We start from the raw sequence: 14,360 nt of genomic DNA, 5'->3' as shown, positions 1-14,360 counted from the left end.
ATTAACTTCTACAAGGGCCCAACAAGTTGTCTTATACCCTTTGCACAATTTAGAAAAATTGGTCTGGACACTATAACAATGAAGTTAGGTTCTCCTGAAATGTACCAGTGTTCAGAAAATCTCCAGGAGAAAGCTAGTGCAATAATGGGGCTCATCTTAATCTCTCTCACTTTTCTCAGAAATCGTAGTCTTATACTGCCTGTTGTCCGGGGTCTGAATTTTTTTCACATGTTTTTTCCAACTTTTTAAGTTCATAGCAGAATTACTGATCCATTACCAATCACTCTGTCATGAACAACAGCAGGAGTTCTGTGTCAGAGTTCTTAAATATCATTTTTTGTGCTACTAAAATGGGTGTCTATCTTCTGGTTGATTTTTGTTTGTAATCACAAAGGTTTTTTGACTTCTGTATACTATATATCTTGCTACATTACTAATTTTTCATATTGCTTAAATTATTTTTCTGTTGACTGTTTTCAGTTTTCCAAATAGATAAACAATTATATTATCTACAGATAGATGCAGTTTTACCTCCTTTTTTCCAATTTTTATGTTTATAATTGATCTAATTGCATTAGCTAATAGTAATAACTATAGTGGGTACTCCTGTCTTCCGTTCCTATTTTTAGTAGAAAAGTCTAGGGCTTCCCACCTGAATAAGAAGCTTGCTAATTTTACTTTGATTTTTTAATGCTTGCTTCTGTTTCATGTATTTTTCATTATTTTCTCAATAGATTGTCAACTCTTTGGGACAAGGACTATGCCTCTTACTTATGTACCGACCTCCCATTCATTTATTTGAGCAGATATGGACTAAGTATTTCCCGTTATGTGTTATGTTCTGTGGTAGTAACGCAGCAAAACAAACCCAGGCTATGTCCCATCACGCCGTCACACCACCCCCCAAACCCTGCTGCCAAGATTAAGATCTGGTGGGAAATACATGACACAGATAACACAAGTGTGGTAAATTTTCAAAAAGCGACAGTATTGGATACTATAAGAGCCTATAACAGAATGATCTAACCCAGGACGGGGAAATCAGGAGATAACTCTCTAAGAAATAATATTATAGGAAAGTCTAAAGACAAGAGAGACAGCTGACACTTTTCTAAGAAATCCATTGTATCTGGAAAGAAGAAATAGAGTAGAAAAGTGGGTCACAAGAGATGGAGCTTTTGAAGTAGTTAGGAAGAACTAGAGTGTGGAGAGTCTGGCAAGCCCTATTAGGATTTTGGACTTTTCCCTTTAGTATAGTAGCAAAACAGAAATGACGTTTGCTTTTGTGTGTAGATATGTATTGATGTGTGATAACTGTTCTCACGGCACATAGAAAATGAGATTGTAGGATGCTGAGTACATAAGTAATTGTAAATGCTGCTCATTAACTTCTAAACCAATGACTTTCCCACTTACAAACTGTAGTGGCTGTGGCAAGTGGCCTTGAACTCTGAAAACTATTAATAGCTTTTGTAAACAAGAAATATATTCAATCTGAATTCTTTTAAAAAAGTAAGGAACACAAACTTCTTAGTGTCTGTGGGTTTGAATTTTCAATTCATCCAATTACTAGCTTTTTGAAAAAATAACTAAATTGCTAGAAGTTTTTGGTTTTCTTGTTTCTAAAATGAACTGTTCTTATAAGCGTAAGCTGAGGGAAGGCTTGTAAAGCACTTTGGATTTGGCTGGCACGTATTTATCGAATCTTCGCTGTATTTATTAGCTATTTTTTAAGAACTTCAGTTCTCAAATAAAAAGAACAAATAAACAGAATGTTACAAAGTAATAGGGATGCAGTCCATAAATTTAGGCATTCTCTTAATGATGAGATCCTGATTATTCAGGTGAGTAAACCATATCTTAGGAGAAGTAGTTTAATTAAGGTTCATGACTAAATAAGTAGTAGAGCTGGGGATGATTCCGCGGAGTCTGGTGCCAGAGTCTGATCACCATTCTATGTGGCCTCTTTTCTAAAATAGTATCTCTTTTGGAAGATTCTTTCTCTCTCATTTGGTTGCAGTCAAAAACTGAAAACCATCTTGCGTTTTGGAAAGAAAAATAATAAAATAAATGGGGGAGATTGACCACCTTTGGTATTTGGTTAGTGGGACTAAAAAAAATTTAAGTTGTAATGCATTTTTCCTGATTTAGGTGATAATTAAAACTTTTTCTTACTTGAAAACTGTTTTTTTAGGAGTTCTACTTAATTTGCTGATCCATTAATTCATCAGCTATAATGTATAGTCATAGATTAATGTTTTACCAGACTATATGTTTTCCCAATACATGTTACTCTAAAGGGGACTCCTGCAAGACTATCTAGCATGGCTGCATTTGAACGCTGTACTTACAGTAAGGACATGATATGTGTACATTCTCATATGTGTGGGATTTTCTTCTCTTGGGGGCTGGATGAGGGGCATTCGGGAGAATGTAATTTGATTTAGGGGAACAGTCTGCTTACAATATTGAAATAATTTTGCTATATAACTGTCATCTTTGTAAAAATACTTTTTGGAATGGCAGTATACATAAAGTAACTCACTTAACTTCATCTGATACTTATTATAAGAAAGGGGATTGTTGGGACACCTGGGTGGCTCAGTCGTTAAGCATCTGCCTTCGGCTCAGGGCTCGATCCCAGGGTCCTGGGATCGAGCCCCACATCGGGCTCCCTGCTCCACTGGGAGCCTGCTTCTTCCTCTCCCACTCCCCCTGCTTGTGTTCCCTCTCTCGCTGGCTGGCTCTCTCTCTGTCAAATAAATAAAATCTTTTTAAAAAAAAAAAAGGAAGGAAGGGGATAGTTGTTTGATGTTAACAGAAATTATCATTGATTTTTTAACTTCTAAATCGGATCTTTTTTGAGGTAGAGTAAATGTATGGGAAACAAGCAATATCGTGTTTTATGTTTTCAGATATTGTTTATAAAGTTTTTAAAATCATTAATATTACGTTTATGAAATTATGTTTTATACTGTTTCACACTATATCAGACTTCTGTTTATTTAGAATGGTGAGGGGGAAAAAGAATAGTGGGAAATGAACTATATTCTCTTCAACTATTTTTTTTAGTAATATTAATAAAATTTTTGAAGAAATCCACATGTGTTGTAAAAAAATTCAGTCAGTGCTGAAGTGTAGAAACCAGGTGTTCCTCTCTAATTCCAGTTCCAGAGGTTTTCTTCTACAATATGTATATACCCTTAGACTCTTCTCTCTATATATATATTATATTTATTTATATATATGTATATCATGTGCTTATATAAATATATGCATTTAACTATGCATACATCATTTTAAAGTTAAAATTCGGGGGCGCCTGGGTGGCGCAGTCGTTAAGCATCTGCCTTCGGCTCAGGGCATGATCCCGGCGTTATGGGATCGAGCCCCACATCAGGCTCCTCCGCTATGAGCCTGCTTCTTCCTCTCCCACTCGTCCTGTTTGTGTTCCCTCTCTCGCTGGCTGTCTCTATCTCTGTCGAATAAATAAATAAAATCTTTAAAAAAAAAAAAATAAATAAAGTTAAAATTCGATCATATTTCTAATCAGATCATATTTTAATATTACTCTGAAACATGTAACTCAAAGTGCATGTCTTTCCAAGTTAGTACATACAGAATTCAGTGTGTTGAATATTTTATTATAAGGCTATATTAGTTTATTCGTTTGCATGCTGATAGAGATTTAGATTAAATTCTATTTTTTTTTCTATTTTAGAGAATTTTACTAAGCACTATAAGGTAGATAGTCTCCATTTTAGAGATGAAATTAAGACACAATTAGGAAACTTGACCTAAATTGTATAGCAAGTAAGTAGTGGAGCTGGTATTAGAATCCTGGCAATCCAGTCCAGAGTTCAGTCTTAAATTCTACATTATGTTATTTTTTTCCTTCTGACTATCCTTAATCTATCTACTGAATTAAAAAAAAAATCAATGGATGAAATGTGTTTGATATTAAAACTTACCTGAGGATAATTTAATATGCTACTTGAAGAATATTATAAACCTTAGAGTCACAGATTACACAACTGTAATTTGTGGTTGTGTCTAATATACAAGTAAAAGGTTTAAGCCAATGCTAGTCAAATGTTAATGTGCATACAAATCTCTGGGAGTAGGGGAAGCATCTTGTTAAAATGTACATTCTGATTCAATAATCTGGGGTGGGGCCTGAGAGTGCATTTCTAATAAGTTCCTGATGACTCCGGTACTGTTGGTCTGCTTGTTGAGTAGCAAAACTTTTGGCAGTTTATACCGCCTTGTGGCAAATCTTGTTAGTTGTTTTATTGAATCCGTTTTTACATCATTTTATTTATGCTACCAATTTTTGTAAGTTGTATGTGTTACAGAAATAGGTGGGGGTTTCTAGTTTCAATTCTATGTCTATAGCATTTAACATTGCTGGGAAAAATAAATTGTGGCTTCTGTAGTATTAATGCACAATACTTAAATAACAATAATCGACTTATGTACGAAATACAGCTTACACCTGTGTCACCATTTCCACTGTATCATTTTTAATGGAGAGAAACATTTGTTTTCATTTTGATGGCTACGGCTGTGGTTGAACTAAAAGGTTGTTTTATGACTATTATTTTTTTCTTTGGTAATAACATATTTTACAAAGTTAGAAAAGTTAATAACTGTCCAGTGCTATGTGCCACGCACTGTATCAAGTGCTTAATTGGCATGATTTGACATCATCATCATGACCTCCCTCATTTATTCATTCATCAGCTCTTCCGCGCACCTGCCCTGGTCTAGGAACTGTGCATGCAAGGGTGAGCCAAGTAAACACAGATTCTGCCTTCCTAGAGCCTAGTGCATTGGGGAGGGGTGTGCTGTACAGTAATCAAGCAGTCATGGAAGTGTGATGGTTGTAAGAGACAAGTTGTTCCTTAACTTTGCTTGCTATTGTCTCTGCTCTTGCAACCATCAAAGACAAGCCTGCCATAGCACTCTAAGCTTCTCCAGACCTAGCTTCCTCCCCTGCCCCACTGCAAGAATTCTTTCTCTGCCAGCTGGATTCCTGAGCTGTTTTAATGCCAAACCCACCCAATGATTGGAGGGAGACAGTTTACAACTAAAGATGAGCAGTTTGTACAAGAAAAGAAAGAATACCTGAAGGGACACTGTTCACATTAATTGAAGGAGTAAATATCCTCAGTACTTTAAGTGGGAGTTTGAGGTGACCCTTGGTAACTTAAATTTCCGTTATTTTCATGTTTCCATGTGCCCAACTTTGTGGTAAGAGGTATAGGAAATTGGCAGATACCAAAATAGAATATAATTCTGTCCCTACTCTTGAGACTATTAGAGTTGTTGATGAGAAGAGGTTGAAAGACTTAGAAGACAATGCAAGACATTATTTGTTTTAAGTACCAACATTTATAACCCTTAAGCAGTAACCACATTGTGGACTGATTGAGCAAGTACCAACATGTACAACCCTTAAGCAGTAACCACATTGTGGACTGATTCAGCACGCTCTTAGTGGTATGCTGTTTTTAAGAAGTATGTGATTCTCTAGGCCCCTGAGTGGCTCAGTTGATTAAGCACCTGACTCTTCAGTTTCGGCTCAGGTCATGATCTCAAGGTTATGAGATCAAGCCCCACCCCAGGCTCTGTGCTAGATGAGGAGCCTGCTTGAAATTCTGGTCCCTCTCCCTCTGCCCCACCCCCTGCTCCCACACACACTCTCCCTCTTTAAAAAAAAAAAAAATTATGAGATTCTCTCTTTTCTAATAATAGTTCGGAGTTCTTTTTTGAAACAAATTTTTTTCTGATATTAATCAGATCTATATATTTGATCTTCATATATATTACACTGCATTGTTGTGATTTCCAAAATGTTTTGTTATCTCTGCTACTACTATAATTTGGGGCTTTATTGTATTGTTTTGAAGGTTGTCATAAGAGACTTTAGTTTCTGAATATTATGAAGTAGCTGTATGTAGTTTTTCTTTTAAAGGTAGAATCTGAAAAACTTTTATAAATTTTATCTTGGAAATTAGTTTATTATTATGTTTAATTTTAGGAAATGGTGCTCTTGCAGAACGTTCTGAAAATGTGCATATTTCAGGAGTGTCAACTGGTAAGTCATTTTTTTGTAATGTTTAAATTTCATGCATGACTTATATGGTAAATATTGAAAGCCACCTGGTATCTTACAAAGTGATATTTGGCTATAAAAATTATTACTGCTTTTTGCAGCATGTAATAAGGAATGAAGTAACTGGAACATGGAGAAATTCTCATAAGATAAAATTGATACTTGCATGCCCGAGGATTGATTATACTCTTCCAAACAGACGGCATAATTATTTTTTTCATACAAACATCGAACCAAAAAAAAAAAAGTTAACTCAAGTTGAATTAGTACTTTCTCTTCTCACAAAGTTCTATGAAGTGAAATTTATTAAAATGTAATTTTGAATGCTATTTCTAGTATTAGAGCCTTAGAAATTAAGCATTTTGCTTGATTTTTTGATTTGAGTACTATATATAAAATTGTTCTTGAGTGCACAATTTGTTATTTAAAAAACATACATATTTGTATCCATGAAATTCAGAAACTTGAAGTAAATGCATTTTTTCCACTCATCTAAGCATTTATAACCTAATAATTATGTAAATGCCTGTAACTATTATAATTTTCATTCTTAAAATGCCTTCCACAGCTTTGTTTCCATTTTTGCTGTATCAACTATAACTACTTAGGGGAGCAAAATCTTTTATTTTTGCATATACTGAAATAGAGTTTCTTACCATTACGTTGTTATTTCCCTTTAGTCTTGATAAGTTTTATGTGGTTAAAAAAATTACACTTTGTGCATTTATCAGTCTACTGATTGATTCATTTCTTCATGTCATTTTGTACTTTGGTTATTTTTTCCTCGTGTGAAGCAAAACTGAGTTTCCTCTTGTTTTATGCCTGACTTTATATTCAGAAAGTTAATAGACTTAACAAAACTTCTAAGAGTTAATTTGCACAGCCAAACACACTGACAGATGTGGTTTTCTGAAAATGGAAGTAAGTACCTTCGTAGCCCACCTAGACCCTTTCACAGTTTGTCTCACTGTTCTCTTGTGTTCTAGTTTTGTGATTCTACACATCAAGCAAAAATAAGCTTATTTGAAAGATAACCTTAATTTTTTCCCTTTTTCTATCTTGAATAACTAATGAGAATTACGATTATTTTTCCAGGTTGTCACTATGATGTAAGAAGATTGTGTACAAACATTTTAACTTACATAATCAAATGATATTGTCTAATTCAGTGATTTTCAAAAATTTTAGTCTAAGGACCCCTTTTAAGCTTTTAAAATATTGAGGACCATGTTAATCTACTTGGGCTTCCATAACAAAATACCATAGGCTGAGTGGCATACATAACAGTTATATTTATTTTCTCATAGTTCAGGAGGCCAGAAGTTCAAGACCAAGGTGCCAGCAGGGCTGGTTTCTGGTGAGATCTCTCTTCCTGGGTTGCAAAGGGCCACCTTCTTGCTGTGTCCTTACATGGCCTTTCATCTGTGTGCAGAGGTTCCTGCTGTCTCTTACCCTTCTTGTAAAGACACTAAGTCCTATAGGATTCGATCCTACCCTTATGACTTCACTTAACTTCACTTACCTCCTTAAAGCCCCTATTTCCAAATACAATAACATTGGGCTTCAACAAATAAGTTTGAGGGAGGACCCAATTCAGTTCATAAGAAGGACTTCAAAGAATTTTTTTTATGTAGGTTATAGCTTCTGACACTATATTTGAAATTAAAACTGAGAAATTGTTCTAAAATGTATTATTTGCAAATAACAGTGATGAATCTATTGCATGTTTACATCAATAAAATAATTTTTAACAAATGAATTTTCCAAAACAAAAACATCAGTAAGAAGAATGGCATTGTTTTATAATTTTGCAGTCTTTAAAGAATGGCTTAAAAGAACATGGCTGGATTCTCACATCTGTTTCTGCATTCAGTCTTTTGTAATATGTTATTTTGTTTGACATATATGAAGACAATTTAGTCCCACACTAATGCGTAATTGAAAAAAGGAGGAGTATTTTAGTAGCCTTTTCAGATGATTGTGAGTATTCTTCTTCGCTACTATACCAAAATTCAATAATTTGTAGTTCAAAGTTAGTTTTGAGTAGAATCTGAAACCGTTTTAGTCAACGTTTTGCTCTCTGTTACATAAAAACCCAGTTGGTCTTTCTTGCCCTTGGGATGGATTTTTTTTAACCATGCATCATTTTTTATTTATGCCTTAGTAATTTACAAAATAAGGGTGTTCTGAGTTATGCAGGTTTATATGGAGTATGAGAGTTATGACAATTTGGACAGATTTAGTATTAAATTTGGAATTTTGCTTCAACTCATCAAGATTAGATTCTTCTTAATTTTTATGTTTGCTTGAAATTAGACTACAAAACTACTAAGTTTTGCTGTTTGTTAAATGTCAAAATTACCGTTAAATAGATTCCTATTTGAAAAAAAATTCAGTTTAAAAATTTAGCAGAATATGTATAATATATTAATATATAATATATTAATCCTGTTTATTTTCTTTAATCTTGATTTTCTACTTCTGCATTTCAGACATATGTTTAGAAATGTGCATTCTTTGCTAGGGTTGCCATAACAAAGCACCATAAACCAGGTGACTTAACAGAGGTTTATTTTCTCACAAGTCTGGAGGCTAAAATCTGAGATCAGTGTGTTGATAGAGCTGGTTTCTTCTGAGGTATCTCTTTGACTTGCAGGTGGCAGTCTTCTCCCTGTATCTTCACAGGTCTTCCTTGTGTGTCTCTGTGTGCCAGTCTCTTCTTATAAGGACACCAGTCATATTGGACCAGTCAGTACGTCCCACCCATATGACCTCATTTTAATTTAATTACCTTTTTCAAGACTCTGACCCCAAATCCAGTCACATCCTGAGGTACAAGAGGTTAGGACTTTAACATAGGAGTTTTGGGAATGACACACACAGTTCAGCCCATAACAAAACGTATATTTTAATTAAATGTTTATTCATCAATAAAATGCTTAATTTCAGAGGTCAGTGAAACCTTAATTATGGCTTATTGTTTTTTCCTGAAGGTTATTCTTATAAAATCTTTCTTCTGTGGAGGGAGAAAAATAATATGAAATCTATTCCAATTATACCATTAAAAAAATAAATAGATACAGTCTCAAAAGGTGTTTTCAGATATACAGAGTCATGGTGGTGGTGTTACAGTATGCAGCTGTAGAACATGTAATGCTGGATACAGTAGGAGCCCTCTGAATTCTGTGCATCCCCAGTTGAAATGCGAGCCCCTTGGAGGCTGATCTAAATGGAGAACTAGCCTTTGGAAGAATCTCTAAATGTAGCACTTGCTTTCTCTTGAGACCAGCAAGCAGCAGAAGTGGCTTCTGCTCCTCACCTGCTCTCTTTTTACCTCTGTGACTCTCTCTGACAGTGCTCAGTGCTCTTGTCCAGTCATTTGGTGCATTTTGGAAATTGTACCGACAATTTTAGAAATAATCCTAACTTGTCTACAGTTAGTGTTTCCAGGTAGTTTATTGTCCGATCAGGGACACTTTCAAAGTGAAAGGGTACACTGTAATTGTTCTGGCACTACAACAAAACCAGGACTGTCCTGGACAGTGCAGAATATATAGTCCCCCTATCTGTAATGAAGTAAATTCACTTAGCACGCGTTAAGCACCTGATGTGGACCTTATGCCAAGAAGGGTGGGAATAAGCAATGAGTAAAATATTCTTGTCTCGAGGAACTTATTTGATGGAGAAAATAGAGATGTACAACCTGTACCTCTAATGTTGTCTTAATGTGGTAAATCTTATGATGAGTAATAAGCATATTAAGTAAGATGATGAATTTTTTAAAGGCCTATTTACAGTATTTAGTGAGTAGTAAATGACAGTATTAATTTTTCTTATTTTATTATGAATAGCACCAAGTACTTAGTTTTATTTATTCATATGAATTCTGAGAATTCATGTGAATTATGGGAATTATTTCTGATTGATAATATATTTTTGACTTTTATGCTCGGGATAATTTATTTCCATTTCTAATCTATTCATTTTTGTCCTCCTTCTCCTCCAGTCTTTACCGAAAGAGTTAAGTTTTAATCCTTTCGCTGGTTCTTATGCTACAGGTTTTGGCATAAGAAAACGTAACTTATTGGGGAGCCTGGGTGGCGCAGTCGTTAAGCGTCTGCCTTCGGCTCAGGGCGTGATCCTGGCGTTCTGGGATCGAGCCCCACATCAGGCTCCTCCGCTAGGAGCCTGCCTCTTCCTCTCCCACTCCCCCTGCTTGTGTTCCCTCTCTCGCTGGCTGTCTCTGTCAAATAAATAAATAAAATCTTTAAAAAAAAAAAAAAAGAAAAAGAAAACGTAACTTATCAAAAAGTATATATTGGATGATTTTAAAACGGAAAATTATTGGATAAAATTTTACTTTCTATATGTTTTTTATTTAGAACTTTCCATTGTTTCGAATTTTAAATCTGCTTTCATATATACAATAAAGGAGAAAAGACAAATGGTATTTTTGTAAAACTAATAATATGTGAAAATCTTGAAATTATATCCTAGAAACTGCCAAGTAATTTAATTGTGCATGTTGAGAGAGTAGGAAGGCTATTTTAACATTCTTTATAAAAAGTGTCTAAATCAAATGTCTCATGTTTTTTAAATGTCTAAGCTTTTAAAACACCTAAGTTACTGCTCATCTGCTGCATAGAATGAGACGTTTTTTAGGTTAGATTGATTTATAACAAGACCTTTGCATAAATTAAACAAATCTATTTGACTTTTTAAATTTATCTACTTTAAACTGAATTTACTGTATGATCTGTGATACTTACTTGAATCTATAGTTCTAGAAATATTTTGATTATGCACTCCCTATTAATTACTTTCAAATCAAGGTTTTCATTTGTTTCACAAATTTTATTTATTTATTATACAGCGTTCACTAAACATTTAGAAAACATGGAAAAAGAGCAAAAAGATTAGGAAAGTTACCCATTAACCCTGCATTATTAATATAATTCATAATAATAATCTATTTGTCCTTTTTCTCTGCATACCTTAAAAATAATTGTATAAGCATTTAAATTATAACTAATTTTGTCTTCTGCGCTCTCTATTTAACATTTTATAGACTACATTTTTTTCATAACCAGTATTTTAATGCCTGTATAAAGTTTCCATTCAGTGGCTATGTTGTAGTGTTCTTAAACATATCAATGGGTTGTTTCCAATGGGTTCTTCCTAGTCTCGGTCATGTTACAAGGGACATATTAATACATATCTAGCCTTTTTTTATTTCTAAGATTTTTTTTTTGCATAAATTTCTAGAAGTGGAAATTACTCTATCAAAGGTCATAAATAATTTAATTTAGGAACCTTTTGACAGATTGCTTTCAAAAAGGATTGTACCAGTTTACACAGCTATCTGCAGTGAGTGAGAACACTTTCCTTGGGTATGATCATGTTTTTCTCATTTAACTTTTCTCTTACTATGTTTCTATTAAAGTCCCAACCTTTTATTTTCCCCAGACTGTTCAGAAATGTAATTGTTTACTTCTCTTTTTTATTCATGGTCTAGAGTTGTGACATTGCAAAGAATAAGAGAATGAGATTGGCTTTCTTTTATAGTTAGGCAAAACTACCCTGAAATTTAAAGATTTTCTGCTTGCTAATAGGAACAGATGTTGGATCTTGCTGCTTTCTCAAATAGAAAGCTTTACATATGAGAATTAACATGTTTTTCCCAATTCATCAGTGATGTAGCTTCTCAATGTTCCTACCTGATAACACCTATAGCGAGGTTAGCTTGATCTTGAGTCTACTTTATATTTAATGTGGAATTTTTTGTCAGGCAAAGCCGCATTTCTGGGAGCTAAGAAAGAGAATATCAAGTTAGGAAGTTTCTTTCTTAATCCTTGTTTATATTAACTGAATTAGCAGAGTATATAAAATGTACTTCAAGTAGTTTCTAAGTATTGTTCTCCCTTTGTCTTGTCAGAATTTTTATTCTATTAAAGTCATCACCAGGGCGCCTGGGTGGCTCAGTCAGTTAAGCTTCTGACTCATGGTTTCAGCTCAGGTTGTGATCTCAGGGTCATGATCTCATGGGTCCTAGGATCATGCCCCAGGTTGGGCTTCCTGCTCAGCTGGGAGTCTGCTTGAGATTCTCTCCCTCTGTCCCTCTCTCCACTTGCCCATGCACGCGCGCTCTCTCTGTCTAAAATAAATAATCTTCAAAAAAAAAAAAAGTCATTGGAGCGCCTGGATGGCTCAGTCGGTTAAGCATCTGCCTTCAGCTTAGGCCATAATCCCAGGGTCTTGGGATCGAGCCCTGAATCGGGCTCCCTGCTCAGTGGGAAACCTGCTTCTCCCTCTCCTCTACTGCTCCCCCAGTTGTGCACGCCCCCCCCCGTTAAATAAATAAATAAATAAATAAATCTTTAAAAAAAAAGTCATCACCTTTGTGTTTGTGTATTTGCATTTTACAGTTTGTATTTTAGTACTCAAAGGCCTAGCACACTGCTGATCCTATAAAGTTTTAAACAAATAATTATTAGTTGTGGCCTTTTTAGTTAGGATGTATTATTTTCTAAATTGCAATTATTTTGCTTACAAATTAATTAGTAATATTTTGCATTAGTGTAGAGCACTATAGTAAAGTAGCTTTTGTTTTAAGCCACTATTTTAGGTCTAAATACTATAATGTGGCATTTTGAAGTTTCCCTGGAAGATCATCCAGTCTGATAACACTTTTATTATCCTAGAATTTTCAGATCTTCTGAAAGGAAGTAAAGCCTAAACTATAATTATTTTATAGCAGTTTACAATTATTTTTTAAATATAGAGAATTTGCATGAATAAAGCAGCAGGTATAAGTGGTCCTTTGTACCTTTCCTATGTGATTTTAATATTATTTTCAATTATTCAGTCAAATACTGGACCTCCTACTAAACTTACTAAAGAGAATTTCACCAGTTCTTTTGACCAGTATTACATGGTGTGTCTTTTACCCATGTTCTAAAGGAAGAAAGGGAATAAAGTTTATTATATTTTAGGTAATACTGAACCCATTAGGGTTTTTAGGATTTCAAAATATAAAAAAGTAGAACTTAATGTGAAGCCAAGAAACCGTCCTTCAAATGAATAGAGTAGAGAATACAAGACAGAGTAAGTTTTTTAAAAAATAATACACATAGTTTAAGATTCTATGAATTTTTAAAGGCATTGCCTGTGATCAGAGAGTTTATTTACGAGACACTTAAGCTTCTGGAGTAGAGCACTCCCTGAAGCTTTCAGAAAAGAAAGTAATGGTAGTGTTATAATTTTATGTATTGTACTTTTATATGTAGCATTACATAGTATATAATTAAATATTACTTACAGTGTTTTATTATACAATAATATATTTTATGTGAAGCATAGTTGTGTTATATAATCATAATATTTCATGTATTATCAAGTCTTTATTGAACAATTGCATATTTATAGCAAGATTATTATATAGTATAATATATTACATTATTATAAGAAGCAGTAAATAAATTCAGCGTCAGAACAGTAAGTGTGGGGGCGCCTGGGTGGCTCAGTCGTTAAATGTCTGCCGTTGGCTCAGGCCACGATCCCAGGGTCCTGGGATCAAGCCCCACATCGGGCTCCCTGCTCTGCTGGGAACCTACTTCTTCCTCTCCCACTCCCCGTTTGTGTTCCCTCTCTTGCTGGCTGTCTCTCTCTCTCTGTCAAATACATAAATAAAATCTTAAAAAAAAAAAAAAAAAAAAAGAACAGTAAGTGTGAACACCAGGACCATCGACAGGACAGGTTGTAACGTGACAGCAGTGTGTGATGCTTAGATGGTGGAAGTGAAACTCACCCACTCGAGTGAGTGGGCCAGATCCAGTGAAGGTATAACACGTTGCATTCAAACATTTGACATTTTCTTTTCTACGCTGTAACTTTGAGAATAATTCTTTCTACTTTGAGAACAATTCTTCAAAGTGTGATAGCATGTTAGCTGTGATTTTGCTAAGGCCTGAATTTGAATTGTATGTACTGTGCAGCTGTTGTGCAAAAGCCAGTCACTTGGCAGATGAGCAGAGTGGACTTTGGATTTCACTTGACTAATAGCTCTGTGTCGGTTAGAGCTGATTTGATCTTAAACTGCAGTGCTGGAAATACAGTATCCAGAACAAAGTAGATGTTCTTTTTTTTTTTTTTTTTTTTTTTTTTTAAGATTTTACTTACTTGAGAGAGAGAGAAAGAGCACAGGTGGGGAGAGGTGCAGAGGGAGAGGGAGAAGCAGACTCCC

At 34.6% G+C, this 14,360-nt stretch overlaps 1 protein-coding gene across 1 annotated transcript in view; it reads left to right on the top strand.

Moving 5' to 3' along the window:
- The window catches only part of LRP12 (LDL receptor related protein 12), a 72,389-nt gene that overhangs the window by 28,443 nt on the left and 29,586 nt on the right, over window positions 1-14,360 (top strand). The window contains exon 2 of the mRNA XM_008689355.2: window positions 6,044-6,100. Within this exon, the coding sequence (XP_008687577.2) occupies window positions 6,044-6,100 (57 nt within the window). The remainder of the gene's footprint in view (window positions 1-6,043; window positions 6,101-14,360) is intronic.

This window comes from Ursus maritimus, unplaced genomic scaffold (genome assembly GCF_017311325.1).
Source record: "Ursus maritimus isolate PB19 unplaced genomic scaffold, ASM1731132v1 scaffold_9, whole genome shotgun sequence".
Taxonomy (NCBI): Eukaryota; Metazoa; Chordata; class Mammalia; order Carnivora; family Ursidae; genus Ursus; species Ursus maritimus.
The sequence above is the reverse complement of the archived record's forward strand: the minus strand, read 5'-3'. Positions and strand labels throughout refer to the sequence as shown.